This window comes from Onychostruthus taczanowskii, unplaced genomic scaffold, assembly GCF_017590055.1.
Source record: "Onychostruthus taczanowskii isolate IOZ18803 unplaced genomic scaffold, ASM1759005v1 scaffold3, whole genome shotgun sequence".
Classification (NCBI taxonomy): Eukaryota; Metazoa; Chordata; class Aves; order Passeriformes; family Passeridae; genus Onychostruthus; species Onychostruthus taczanowskii.
The window spans coordinates 22,168,388-22,182,689 of NW_024500349.1; the positions used below are offsets into that span (position 1 = coordinate 22,168,388).

Here is a 14,302-nt window from a genome sequence, read left to right on the forward strand (position 1 = left end):
GGTGATGCAGTGAACCACCACAACTGCACTTGGATTTATCCCTGTCCCTTTTGAGATAGGCTTGGAAACAGAAAGCAGATCCAAGTGGGAATTTGTTCCCTCACTTTCACACCCAACAAAAGCCTTCTAATTTTTGGCCTGCTAAGGAGACTTCCTGAGTCACAGGCAGCTCTAGGGAAATGTGCATTTTCAGACATTAATTTGGTAATTAATGACATAGGGGCAAAGTGGGTGAGTTTACCCAGGATAGTTATGTAAAGTGGGAAATTCAGAAGTTTGGATTAGATGGCCAAAATGAACCAAAATGTGAACCTATGGGATCCTGTGTTTCTTTAATACAAAGTGTTCCCCATGAAGAATGAAAGGGGTTCTCTCTCCTAAGGCCTTGTTAGGGTGCAGCCCTGTCCAAATCCCTGCAGTCCCACACAAGACACCACCATCCACATCCTGAAAAGAAAAATAAGCCCCTGATGGAAAGGACTTCCCAAAAGGGCTTTCCAAGTCAGGGGTCTCGCTCTCCCCCCCAGAGCTCCTGGAACAGGAAAAATTCCCCTAGGAAGGAACCTGTGAGGAGCTTTCTCTGTGCAAGGCCAACACTGAGAAATCTCCCTGCTTCTCCCTTTTCCCTTCATCCCCAGCTTTTTACTCTGCTGTCCTGCAAAGGAATAGGGTGTCCCCTCCTTATGAATCCTAGAAATCCATTTCCAGCACCCAAACTCCCATTTTCCACACTGGCTTCCACACAGAGTTTTCAGTTCAAGTGTGTTAAGATCAGCCCAAAACCAACAATCTTTGAAATTTTATCAGAGTTTTCAGTTGTTCAAGTGTGTTAAGATCAGCCCAAAAGCCAACAATCTTTGAAATTTTTCTGCTTCCAAACTCTGCATCAGCTGCTCCAGCTGCAGAGCAGGAATCACCGTGGAGCCTGGAGATCCTGCAGCAAGTCCTGACTGCTCATGATGTACTTTGAAATACACAAGTGCTGATGTTTCAGGGATTACTGGCATAATTCAGCAATTCCTAAATTAGATAAAAGTTCTTAAAATGAGAAAAAGAATCCCTAGGAAGTCCCATCTTAGTTTAGTTAAAATGGTGATGATGCACTAGCAAACTAATTTCCTATTTTCTGTGTTTGTCTCATTTCCATAACACATTTTCTGTTTTCCAAAGCTCTGTTTACTCCCTGGCTGACTGAGGAGGATGCAGCTCCTCTGCATTAATTCTTCTGTCACAGCATGGTCAGGGCATTCCAACCACCGGGGTTTGGGACAATAAAACCAAACTGGGAAAGGTTCTTCTGTTTTCCCAGGGAAAACTTTTCATGAGACTTCAGAGTATTTTCTTTCTTTAAAAAAATACTGAGTTTCTATTCCTATAATTTGTTTCAAAGTATTGCTTCTCCCAGCACAAGTCTTATACGGAGCAGTATCTGCTCCTCTGTTATTCCCAGCATTGCAGAGAAAGAAGTCAGCATAAAGCAATCCTAGTTTTATTGATTTTATGAATTTGTCCCAAGAGCTACCAATTATGAACTCTAAGAATAACATCTGAGGGGAATGAAAACCGCACTAAAAAAAAAAAAAAAAAAAAAAAAAAATCTACTAAAAATCCATTCCCCTTCAATTTCCATGGGAAACCTTATTTCTCATCAACTTCTCAAGCTGCTAAGAATGGCTGTTCTAATCTGGATGTCAAGTCTGGATGTTGGGGTCCAAAACTGAGTAGGAGCTTCCCTTTCCCAGACCAGCAAACCTTGGGCAAAGCCTTGAACGACTGTCAGAGCCCGAGAATTTTATTTGGACAAGGATGCAGCTTCAAGGTCTGTTCTTCCAAGCCACAGAAATTGCAAAGATTCACCATTATACCAACAGCAAAGATAATTCTATGTCACAGCAGAGCACAGAGGCAAACCTAAAGAACCTAAATCTGCCTAATTTATTGATTTAATTGTTCTGCAGAACACAGCAGCAGGCAGGTCAGAGCTGAGGTGGTACTGCCCCACTGGAAACACACCTGTGAGTTATTGCTGTCCAGTGGGAGCACCCCGAGCATCTGCCAGGTACCGAGGGAAAATCCAACAGCTGCTGCCAGGGGACAGCATTGAGACATCAGATGGATGCAAAGGGCAGCAGTGCAGTGATGAACACAGCATGTCCAGCCACGAGCAATCCCTGCATCTTCCAAGGGCAAATTCTTGCTGCCTGCTCAGGATCCTCTGATAGCTTTGTTTCACCTCTGAACGGCTGCACTGGGCTTTGCACAGCTCCACATCCCAACACACACCTGGGAACAAAGCTTAGCACTGCCCTTCCCGCAGCTTTTCGGAGCAACCCTGCTGGAACAGGCAGCACCCCATAGAAGAGGGGACAGGATCCCTCCCAGAACGTCCTTCCCCACGGTGTCCTTGTCCCTGCTCCACCTCAGTGAGGCTCTTTAGCCGTGCAGCAGGACGGGGGCCACCCTGCAGCCATCCACCCTGCAGGGGACACTGGCTTTACCTGCACTCTAAGTGACACCCTGTGGCTGGCAGGCGGAATGGCGGGTCACCATGGCCTCAGTGACACTGTCCCCCAGCTTTTGTGACAGCAAACACAGGCTGGAACCCGCCGGGTCACACAGAGTCTCAGGTGAGTCCCACAGAGTCTCAGGTGTTCAGCACCTGGTGAGAACAGCCCAGTTCCATCTTCGTGGTTTCACCTCAGCCTCCCACTGCTTGTCTGGGTGGAAAATGGGTCATAAGGCACCAGAAAACAAGAAATCCAAACCCACAAGGGACTGTCCACACTGCATGCAGCTGGCAGGATTTTTCCTTTCATTCTGATATGGTGTGATGAGGATTTGTGATATATTTAATTCTTTCCCTTCCCCGTCTGCTCCTGAGCCATTCCCTCTTCCTCCCCGTGCTCTAGAAGCACACATTTTTGCAAGTATCATCTAATTCCAAATTTGTGGAAAGAAATGGACTTCAGTCCATCTGTTTGCCAGCTGGAAATCACTGCCAGCTTAGACAACAGCAAGTTCCAGAGAGATGGATGGGGCAGCTGCCTTAGGGAAAGAAAGAATCACAAAGAAGCCTCCAAAATAATGTGGGCAACCCTTTGTTTGCTGACCCTCCTGATGTCCCAGAGTTAAAAGTCCTCTCCAAGATGTGCCACTGCTCAGGTCTGACTGACTTTGGTGCAGAATGGCAGCTACTGTTCCAGTTTTGGTGAAGTCTGGGTGAGTTTTGCCCCAAAGCTAAGCCAAAACTGAAGAGAATATAAATCAGGTGCAACAGGACCACAGCAAAGCCATCTCAAGTTATCAGCAAAGAACAAAAGTACAAATCCATGTTTAATTGGCTGGAGAAAAGGTCCTTGAATATTGACTCAAGTAACATTAACAATCTCCTTATTTTACTACATGCAATTAACTTGTGTCCTGGGCTCAATGAAGAAATCACATGCTTTACATGATGATAGTAGTGGGAGCAAGAAAAATGGATTCTTTTCATTCCTCCTTGTAAATATTTTTTCCAACACTTTTCTTCTAGACTGCAAAATCAGAGCCATCTCATACCACAAATTATGCTTCACAAAGGAAAGGAAAAAAAATAAAAACCTGGGGGGGGGGGAACAAGTGAAGCCTCTCCCATCTGTGCATGACTGAAATCCAGAGCCTCCCAATGTATTTGTGGAAGACGTGTGTATTTGTGTTTCTCTGCAAAAGCAGCAAGAGAAAATGAACAAAAATGGTTGAATCTTAATCTGGACACAGAGCTATTGGAGACAAGCTGACCTAATCAGCTGCAGATTTGATCTCCTTAGAGAGAACCTTTACGAGCTTAAAAATGATGTTTTATTTCCTCCCCCAGAATTCCAATTCTGGACTTCTTTTTTTTTCCACTTCGATTTTGTTGCATTTCTCATCAGTCTCCTTCCTTTAACTTTCATGTACTCTTGACTTCCTAGCTGAAAATACTGTGTTTTACCCCCCAGGATGGCTGATACATAGCTACTGCAAGGCTGCAGACTTTTTTAACAAAAAAAATCTTTTTCTAGTGACTCCATAACTAAAATTGACTACAAAACATTTATTTTTATCCCAAATCCCCTGTCATTAAACAGTGGGATAAAAGCCTTCTGGACATCTAACAAGGTTGCAGAAGACAGATGAGGTGAGAGTAGTTGTTGGGTTTCATAGTAATTTTTTTCAATGTGGAAACACACATGCATGCCCATGATGGGCATTTTATTTCTCTCCAATAATGATGAAAAGCCATCAGAACTTCAGGGCTCTCTGTCATTTACAGCAGGACTTTGCTTTCAAAAACACGGCCTTTAGAAATCAAGCCAGAAAAACCTCTGGGGAACAAGTATGTCATGTGAATATGATCAACAGAAGTGGTCAAGACACTAAAATACATGACATAAAACATAAATGAAAATGTTAATTGAGCCTCTGGGCCAGTCACTTCTAAAAGTGCAAATTTCTGTAATTATCAGGACAGGGCTTGCCCACAAAATACGAACAAGACTCTGAGACCAACGATGTCCTAGCAAGGCTCATGTTTTATATGCAGGCTGGAGCCACATCTCCAACTCTGAACAATAATTAATCAGAAGGAAAAGCAGCAAAGGTTAGATCTCCATAAAAGAACAGGGTTTTAACCTACGAAAATTAGCTCTTTTTAAAAATTGAATCATCCCTTTAAATCCCTTCAAAAGAGAGGAAATGCAAACTAGAAGAGCTATTAATTCACTTCTTCACCCTTCCCTCAGCACACAAAAGATTATTTCTCTGTCTTCAAGATGAGACAACCAAGAACTGCAGGAATTCTTCTCTCAGTGTGGAGCAAGCCCTGCTAACAGGTACGGGTGTGATCCCTGTGCCAGGGGCTCCTTCCCCTATCATGCCCATCCACGTGAACAGCAGTTGCTAAGTCACCAACCCTCTCCAAAGCTTTCTCAGCAGGCAGCTGGTTGTAGGGCCAAGGAAAAGGTGGTGCACACCCCCTCAGAACAAGGAGGAAACAAGTCCCCATGAGGGCAAGGTTAGCAGTGATTATGTGCCTGTTCTCAGCTGCAGTCCCCGGAGAAGGTGAGGAGGATGCTTTGTGTGATATCCAAAACACTCCTGTGAAGTGGCTATTTCAGTCAAAGAGCTTCCCTAACTGAGAGAGAGAGGGGGATTTGCAGGCAGGGAGCTGGAGCTACAGAGACCTTTTGTTCCACTTGATCACAAAAGCAGTTTGATCTCAATCCCCAGGTGTGGGATCACTTCAGCACAACACACGCCCAGGGATGAATTCAGCTGCCTGAACACGGGCATTGGATCATTTGTCACCGAGCATCTGCAACACCTGTGTGGCCTGGGAGATGAAACACAAACCTACAACAAGGCTGAAACAGCAACAAAATACCCCATGGCATATCAAACAGCACTATCCTTTCTGCAGGGGCTGCTGAGCTGAGCTGCTCATTTAGGCTGAGCTCAGTAACTCCCTAGGCTTCACTCCTTCTGTCAGTTAGAGCTCTGACTTGTATTAGAGCTTAAATACTTAAATTAGCTGTTGATACTACTTGGAAATACCCAGCTTTGTGGGTTTTAATCTGAAACACCTTCTGAATGCCAGAAGCTCCTGCCTGCAGCCCAGAGCAAAGTGAGCAGCCTGTGATGGATGGGTGTCACTGCAGAACACCCCCTGCCACACCAGGTGCTTGAGACAAACTCAGTTCAGTTGAGGGTACAAAATCCAACACTTTTTGTCCACTAGATGAACATTCAATCCTGGTTTTTTTCCCTTGCACAGGGAAATCTGTAGGGGAAGTGTTAAAGTAGGCATACTTTAGCCTGTAACACGCTCTAACTACATGCTTGAACAGCTGCTTTTTTAGCAAGAAGCAAAACCAGACTCATTACGGGCCATTTGCTGAATTAATCAAGCTTCAGGATATCCTAATAAGTGAATTAATCTGTTTCCTAAAACAAGACTAAAAGCTTCACACTGTCAAAGCACAAACACATCTAGAGGGCAGCAATGATATTGTCATTTTCCACTAAATATAGAACCTGAGCAGAGACAAGTGCACAGTCACACACTGCACCAACACAGACTTTTTTTTTTTCTGTTTCTTTTAATTTTTTTCCCCTTTGAGAATAGTACATAAAAATTGCAAAGTTGTAAGCGGATGGCATAATTTTCAGATCCTTGGTCAAAGAGCATTTTGCCCATATTCACACTGCAGGGTAACCAGAGCGTGATCTGTCAACATGACTTTACTTCCCAAATAAAGAGGGAGGAAAAAAAATCCCCAAAACATCACCAAAATAACAAAATGTCAGGGATAAAAAATCCTCACAGACTGACAGACTTTGTTTTACGAATGCAGCTGAAACTTATCTGAGTCACTCAGCAGCTCCCAGGAGACACAGAGAAACACAGACCCAGGCACAGAATCACCACGGGAATTTCTTGCAGTTAGGATGGAAATATTTTACACAAACAGTTTATTCTAGTGTGGCAAACAGGAGGGGAGTTTTTTAAGCACAAGTTCCTTTTCTTAAGGGGTTTTAAAAATGCTTTTTGATTGAATTTGCTGGCACTGGCAGGGTTTGATAGCATTCCCCATCTGATTCAAGACTGAACACCAAAGCTGAGAGGTGACAGCATGGACACAAAGCAGGGGAGGTGCATCCAAAGCCTCTGATGAGCTGATCTGTGGAAGAACCTACCTGTCAGTTTTTGTCTTGAATTCCATCCCCTACACGCACAGAGACTACAGTGAAGTGCAGAAATAGCCCCATGAGTACCAAAACTTGGCCATGGATCAGTGTCTTGTGCTTCTCAGAGTTTTTCAAAAGCTTTTCACACAGTTTGGGCACTTCCCAATCTGCATCTGCCAGTGTCTACAATGCAAAAGGGACAGGGAATGCTGCTGGGCTCATTCCCTGCAGCTGATAAGCTGCTTTTAGGAAATTGGTGGGAAATTGGAATCTTTGAGAGCCTGATTTCTAAAACTGAAAAATAAATCACCGAAAATGATCCAAAATTTTTTACAGGCTTTCAAATGAAAAATATGCTGACAGATACACAAAATATACTCACAGATACACAAAATCAGTGCCAAAAAAGCTCTAGTTCCTAAAAGGTGGCAGCTCATGAACATGGGATACCTGAGAGTATAATAAATGCTGAATTACAACCTAGAGCTGGATAAGCTCTTAGCAGAAGAAAGGCAGTGCAAGGTGGTTTTTCTAAATTGGTTTGATTTTGCTCATCATGTAAAAAAAAAAAAAAATCAGTATAATATAACAAACCATCATTTCTCCCTCTGCCTCATCAAAATGCAAAACAAAATAGAACAAAACTACATGTCCTAGGCAGAAATCTTATGTTGATTCAAGCCATTTCCTATCAGACCTTCATTTTGAGCTGTATTATTCACCTCTGAGATTTGCAAGATCCATTTCCCATTCTTTAATCAGTTGTCTCATTTTATCATCTGCATGGGGAACACAGCTGAGGTTTTCAGCACAATCAGCCTCATCACAGACGAGGCAGCCCACAAACCAACTTGGTGAAATCATGCAAGTGGTCACAATGTGTTAGTATTTGGTTTTCCTAAATTCTGAACGTGTTCTGCATGCAGTAATTATATTTTTCAAATGCCAAAAAAGATTTGCACCTGTGTATTCAAACCTTCACCTGCTCTCCTACTGCTTCCCCAAGCTTTAATCACTTAACTGCTATTTCCCAAGGAGCTACTGATTCCAAAATTTGACCAAATTTTGATATAATCCTTCCCTCTGTTTTCTGCACTACAGCTTGGAGGAACTACACACATGGAAGTCTGGAAGATCAACTAGAGGTAACTACTCACAATTTTTGTTGAAAGGAGAAAAATACCCATTTCCTCAGAAAATAACACTTCAACATTTCAGTAACATATTTCCATTAGTCTTTAATTTAAATAACATGCCATTGTTTTAAGAGCAAAGAATTTAAGCAAACTTATTAGCACTGCAATACAAACATCAGCCACCACTGAGGAGGAGAGGAGCAGGGAAGAACTTTAAATCAGGTCATTGATGAACTAGTGAAAGCATCAACAGAGTTTATAGAAAACCAAACTTGGGTATTCAATTTTTTTTTTTATTTCATATACAGGAAAAAACATTTAAATTCTTTCCAATGTGCTCTGCACTGCCCTTAATTCTCAGAATTTTTCTTCTGGTCTCAACTGAGACTTGTCCAAGTAGTGAAGTACCTGCTGTAATCAAAGCCAGCAACACTCAGCCCATTCCAGGTTCCCTGCTGTTTTATTGCAAAGACCCAGGTCTGAGATTACAGGGCTTTAGGATGATTTTGCAGTTCTCTGAGGCAACCTTTTACTGTCAAAGTCTGTCCCTAAGAACAAACCTGGCAGGGGACTTTGTTTCACAGAGCCAACGCACCAAACTTTTGGCCAGTTACCTGACCATGATACCTAGAGCTGGGGAAGGAATAAAGTCACTTTCTACAAGTTTAAAAATAAGATCAGGGTCACTCTTTTACAGGATGCTGGCCCCACAAAATTAACACTACCTGCAAATGAGATCACCAACACCCAAGCAAAAGTTTAGAGTGAAATTATCCTTACAGTCAAAACCGCACTGAAAAAATGAGTGACAAACAAGTCGGTGCACATATTTGGAATTAATATTTTTAAAAATTCTTAATCAAAGGTCCAAAGGGTATTGACAGATAAGCAAAAGGAAATGAGTGGCTGGGTCCCACAGCCTGAATAATAAATTTGTAGTGAGTCATCATGATTGTTTACCTCGAAGAATAAAGCATCCAGGAGATTTCTAAGGAGCCCCCATGCTCTCTTGCTTTGAATATTATTTGCCTCCTAATTTCCTCTCCTGGAGCTGATGCAGCTCCAGCCTCAGCAGCCAGTCCCTGATGAAGTTGCTAAAACAGATTGCAGCCCTCAGCCTTCTTTCTGTCTGTTACATCCAACTTCCAGCAGGGTCTGAAGCCCTGCTCACACAGCCAGCCTGGAAAAGGGACTGTCCTTTCAAAGTACAGTGTTTAGGTGGTAGGACTAAGTATTCCATGAGCCAAAGGTTGTCTAATTATCCAGGTGGGTGAAGCACTGCTACAAACACACTGAGCTGTAGGCAGCTACACATGCACAAACACACAAAGCACAACAAACCCTCCTCAGACCGCAGAGGATTTTTTTTTTTCTGCCTGGATTTCCCTAAATGTACTTCAAGCAAAGAGGAAACAGTGTCCACAAGTCTGCGCTTTTGAGAAATCTGCATCATTCCAGGCAAAAATTTTGAATATACAGGCTGGAATGTGGAGGAAATGTTGATTCCCGAGCAAACTAATTTTTTTTTTTCTTTTATCGTTATTCTTTTTCTTTAATGCAAATAGATTTTGGGTGTCCCCAGGCACCTTCCGAACGCGAGATCTGCGGGAGAGGAAAGGAGTTTGTACTTACTCGTGGTGTTGTACTTGATCCCATTGAAGAACTCGGGGCAGGGTCTCTCCACGAGTTCCCCCGCAGAGGTTCTGGGCCAGCAGGTCCCGATCTGGTCCGTGGTGGCATTGCAGTACGGACCTGGGGTTGGAAAAACGGGACAGAAAGGCAAAAAGAAGCAGTTGAGAAAGCACAAAAGCCACGCACTTTGCATCACAAAACGAACCGAATGTCAGCACTTCTAAAGCTTTTCCCGAGCTCAGCACCAGGTAACAATTCCTACCATCAAAGCCCAGGAAAGGGAGAGAGGAACTCTCTAAAAAAGTCTCGTGCAAACGATCCAGGAGGCTGCAGTTCACATCAAATTCTTCTAAGATGAACTGAGAGATGGTCACATCCATTATTCCCTCTGGGACTGCTGGACTGGAACAGGCTCCTTCACCCCTTTCTGCTTGACTTTTTTTTTTTTTTTCCCCTCCTCTCTTCTTTTTTTTTCCCTTTCTGGAGCCAAACGAGCATCAAGGCGCGGGCAGCCCGCAGTCTCGTGTGCTCGAGCCTCTGCTGCTCGCAGCGCGCTGACAACTTGGCGGAGTCCGCGTCTGCCTGTGCAGCTCAGCCCTCCGAGCTGCTCTTCCCTTTAAATCCAGCGGCTCGGGAGCCAATGGCATCGGGCTGAGCCCGGAGTGAGGGGCTCTCGTCTCGCCGGTGTCCCCGGGCTCGCAGATGCCGCCTCACCGTGCCAGACCGCTGTGCTGCTGCATCCCCCTCCCTCCCTCTCCTCCTGCCTCTCCTCCCTCCCTCTGACACACAGAGGCACGGTTTTATTGTTAGCTCCAGGGATGAGAGGCTTTTGCAAAAAAAAAAAAAAAATACTCGCTGCAAATTAAAGCCAGGGAGAACAGGAAAAGCCATCAGAGGAGGAGAACTCCTGGGTTTTTTTGTGGAGCGAAGCAATTCCTGCCTTTGCTGGTGGAACTGAGGATGAGCAGGGATGCTGGGGCAGGGGGGGAAGGAGGGACCCGGTCCAGGAGCTGCTGTGCAGGCCTTGAGAAAGAAGAGAAATAATAAAAACAGGGATGAAGGAGATGATCTGATAGAAAAGAGGTGTTGGAACAAAGGAATCTGGAGTAATCATAGAATCACAAAAGGTTGGGGTTGGAAGAGATGTTAAAGGTCATCTCATTCCAACACCCTGCCATGGGGCAGGGTCACCTTCCCATAGACCAGGCTGCTTCAAGCCCCGTCCAGCCTGGTCTGGAATAAAGAAATCTGGAATAATGACCCACAGAAGAGGCAGAGTGGGGAGAGTAGGGCCTAGGCACCAAGGGAACACGTCTTTCAGCCCCTCACACTGAGGGGATGGGGTGGACAGCAGAGCAGGGCAGGGCACAGAGAGCTCTGAAGCAAAGGATGGATCATTCAGGAGAAGAGGAAGAAAAGAAATGCCCCTCTCATCTTCCACTTGTAGGAGAGAGCAAGGTTTTCAGAAAGGATGAGCACCCAGACTGACCAGGAGCAAGAGGAGGAGCCTCTAAACCAGAAAATCCTGGTGTGGGGAGAGAGGGAAGAACAAAAGGCTTGACAAACTGAGGTCAATGTGGGACAGCAGGAGAAGGGTCTGGTGAAGGGGAAGGAGGAGAAGTTTGGAAGGAGCTGCCCAGAAGACTGATTATCTTTGGGAAATCAAAACTCAGCAGAGTGGGAACTGGGTGAAGGGCTGCACTCTGGGACATGCTGGAGAGCAGCTCAGACCTGACCAGCCTTTCTGACTTGCTATACCAAGCTATGAGGAAATCCCTAAAAAAAAAAAGTGTTGCTGAGGATCATTTATGATCACAGACTCAGAAGGATTTTGGGAAACAAACAAAAAACTGACTCGAAAGGGAGTATACCAAGATCAGGAGATATGGAAGTGGCAGAGAGGAATGCAGAAACAGAAAGCAAAGACAGCAAAATGAAACATTTCCAGTCTGTTCACAGCTATAGATCGGACAAGGTGCTTACACTGAGCTCAAAGCAGTGGTACAGAACTTCCTATAACATTTATCACCCACCCTGCAAAGGCCTGGGCTTTCTTTTTATTCATATTTAAGACTGAAGGGCTTTATTCTTCACTTTTGAAGAACCAAAAAGAATTGTGGCATCCAGGGAGAGGAAAAGAAAAAATAACTGGGTTAGAGCAACAAATAAATTAACAACATACACTGAGGAGAGAACTAGCCAGGATGTTATTCTGCCATCTGGGAATCTGGAGATTTTTTAACATTTTCAGATTGCAATGGCAGAGAAGGGAGGAGTGCCACTGTGGTTTTGGGATAAGTATTTTTATTTGAAATATGTGAAAACCCACGAGAATAACAAGTGTACTAACTCTCTAGACACTGTGATATTCTGAGGCAAGTGAATCTGCTTCTCTCTCCGGAGCCTTGATCTCCTTCCCAAGTGAAGTTCCCAAAACTGCAGCCCTTCTGGAGAAATCTCAATTGCAACAAATTAACTCTTCTCAACATCAACATACCTCTTTGTCTCATGCACCTCTAACCCCAAAAAGGAGGCGAGAAAATTTTTTTAGCATCAGACACGTAACATGACCACGACCAACCTACTGGCTGGCTTTGAGCAGTGCTTTGAGGAGAAAACCCTTTTTCTTCAACTTTCAAGAGTGAGGGATAAAGGGTGCTCTAAACCTTCATCTTCTCCTTCCTGACAGCTCAGTCGAGCTCATAAAATTCCTTTTTGTTCCTCAAGCTGAGCCTCTCAGGGGTGGCTTTGAGACCTTCTCACAGGACAGCACCCGAATGTGCCCAGTGGCCGCTCCCACATAGACAGGACTGAGCAGTCAGCAGGACACTGGTCCAGGATGTTGTAAGATTATTTTTTTTTCTGCTTCTGCTGCCTCTCTGCAGGAGAAAACTCACACAGCCTGGCCAAAAGTCTTCATTTCTCACCTACTGTCTGCCCTTTCTATTTTTTCATGCTGTTTATTCAGCACACTGGAATCAAAATGCTGCTCGAGGGCTTTGGGCACTGGAGTTTCCTGAATATTTTGAGGAATGCATCACTCAATAAATTACAAAAAAAGAATGACAGTTTAAAAAAAAAAAGTAACTACTTTTAAATTTGGTAAATGTTTTATGTTCCTAATTCTGCCCTATGTTTTCCAGAATAAACTCTTGGAAGATTTTTCAAATGGTTTGGATATTACAGAGTCGAACACTAAGCTGGATTTCATTTCAATTCTGTTCTTTATACAGTGGTTAACACCTGAAACAACAGCCCTGAATTAAATTAAATATTTTTTCAGGATCAGGAGAATGATTTCTTCATTTAAGTGAGAAGAGCTAGAAAATCTTCGATCTAAACTGATTTTCATCTTTTCAGTTCAAATTTTAGAAAATCTTAAAAGCATTATGTATGGTACAATCCTGTTGTGTTCCATATACTTAATAATAATTTAAAAAACCCACTCCAAAAATAAATATAGAGGGGATGAATGCTGAGGATTAAGTCCGAATTAAGAAAATAATTTATTGTTCCTCCATCCACAAATCAGCACCATTCCTTAATAATCCCAGTTCTATTGTAACCTCTTGATGAAAAGCTACTTTTGCAGTTATCCCTGGGTACAATTAACCACAAAAGTTTCTCTCTGACTGGATCTAGTGAAATCCTGACTCTGTCAGTTGGACTCATTTGATGTGAAAATGTTGTTCTTTATGCAAGAAGCAAATTCAATTAGATGAAAGATTGACAGAAATCCTGCAGCTGCTGACACTTCTGCTTCTCTGCCGATGCCATGGTGCATGTGACACAAATCAGACCTCGCCAGGCAGCAGAGATCTGCCTTAGAAATTCCTCAGCATCCCAAGAAAGCTGGGATTTGGTTCTTGGCAGGCAGAAAAACTTTGCCAGCTTCCAAGCAGGCTCGTTCCTGTGTGCTGCTGTTCACTGGTTGGTTTGGGTGCATGTGCAAGGTTCTGGAAGAGAACAGGACAGACAAATAAACCTGTGCACACACACAGAGCTCAGTAAGACCCTTTAAAGAGGACTTCTTAAAAGGTCACCTGCAGTTCTTCTGGGAAAGGAACGAGCTCTGCTCATAAATGGCAATGGAAACCTCTGTATGTCAGCCCTCACACCACTGCTACACAGCTGCTTTCTTCATCTACAACCCACTCCAAGCCACAGCTGATGGAATTAGCCAGAGCACTGCTTTTAGTTTGCCCCACTAACAGTGAGTAGCAAGGATGAGCTGTGATTACCCAGCAACATCAAAACTCAGCTCTATGCAGACTCAGGCAGTCACTGGAAGTGCTTAGAGAGGGTGGAAGGAGCTCCAGAACCACCTGATGTCTCCTCAGGCACTCAATCTACATAAAACCAAGAAATTCCTGGGTATTTCAAGACCCAGGATGATTATTGAGAGGAGGGAAAAACAAAACAAGGAGGGGGAAAAAGACCTCAGAACACAAGTTCTCTCCTCCTTTCCCTTCTTCAGAGAAAGAAAAGCCACTGTATTCAGCCTCCCACCACAGTGACAGTTTCATCACTCATGTTCTCTGTCTGTCAATATGAAGAGCTCCTGCTCTCCAGGCACAGCAGTCACCCTGTGCTCTGCTTTGTAACAAGGCTCAGGGCAGGAAATGCACATCATCTGTCCATCTGGTGACACCAATGTCCTCTGTACCTCAGTGCCATTTGGCTTTCAGGAATTTTACCTATCAGTGTGGAAGTATCACACCGAGTCACGGTGCCAGTGTTGGCTCCTCAGCTCTCCTCCCCTAACCCAGGTGTGTATATCCACATCCAGACCCTTCATCTCATGTATAAACTGCTCTGTTAACTCACTC

At 43.9% G+C, this 14,302-nt stretch overlaps 1 protein-coding gene across 2 annotated transcripts in view; it reads right to left on the reverse strand.

The window, feature by feature from the left end:
• The window catches only part of CRHR2 (corticotropin releasing hormone receptor 2), a 143,553-nt gene that overhangs the window by 91,359 nt on the left and 37,892 nt on the right, over positions 1–14,302 (reverse strand). The window contains exons 1-2 of one of the 2 annotated variants that reach the window (XM_041408875.1): positions 9,736–9,894; positions 9,474–9,593 (exon numbers count right to left, since the gene is read on the reverse strand). In XM_041408875.1, the coding sequence (XP_041264809.1) occupies positions 9,474–9,593; positions 9,736–9,853 (238 nt within the window). In that variant the 5' untranslated portion in view covers positions 9,854–9,894. Of the gene's footprint in view, positions 1–9,473; positions 9,594–9,735; positions 9,895–14,302 lie in introns of those variants that run through there. The other variant, XM_041408874.1, reaches the window with a different exon arrangement.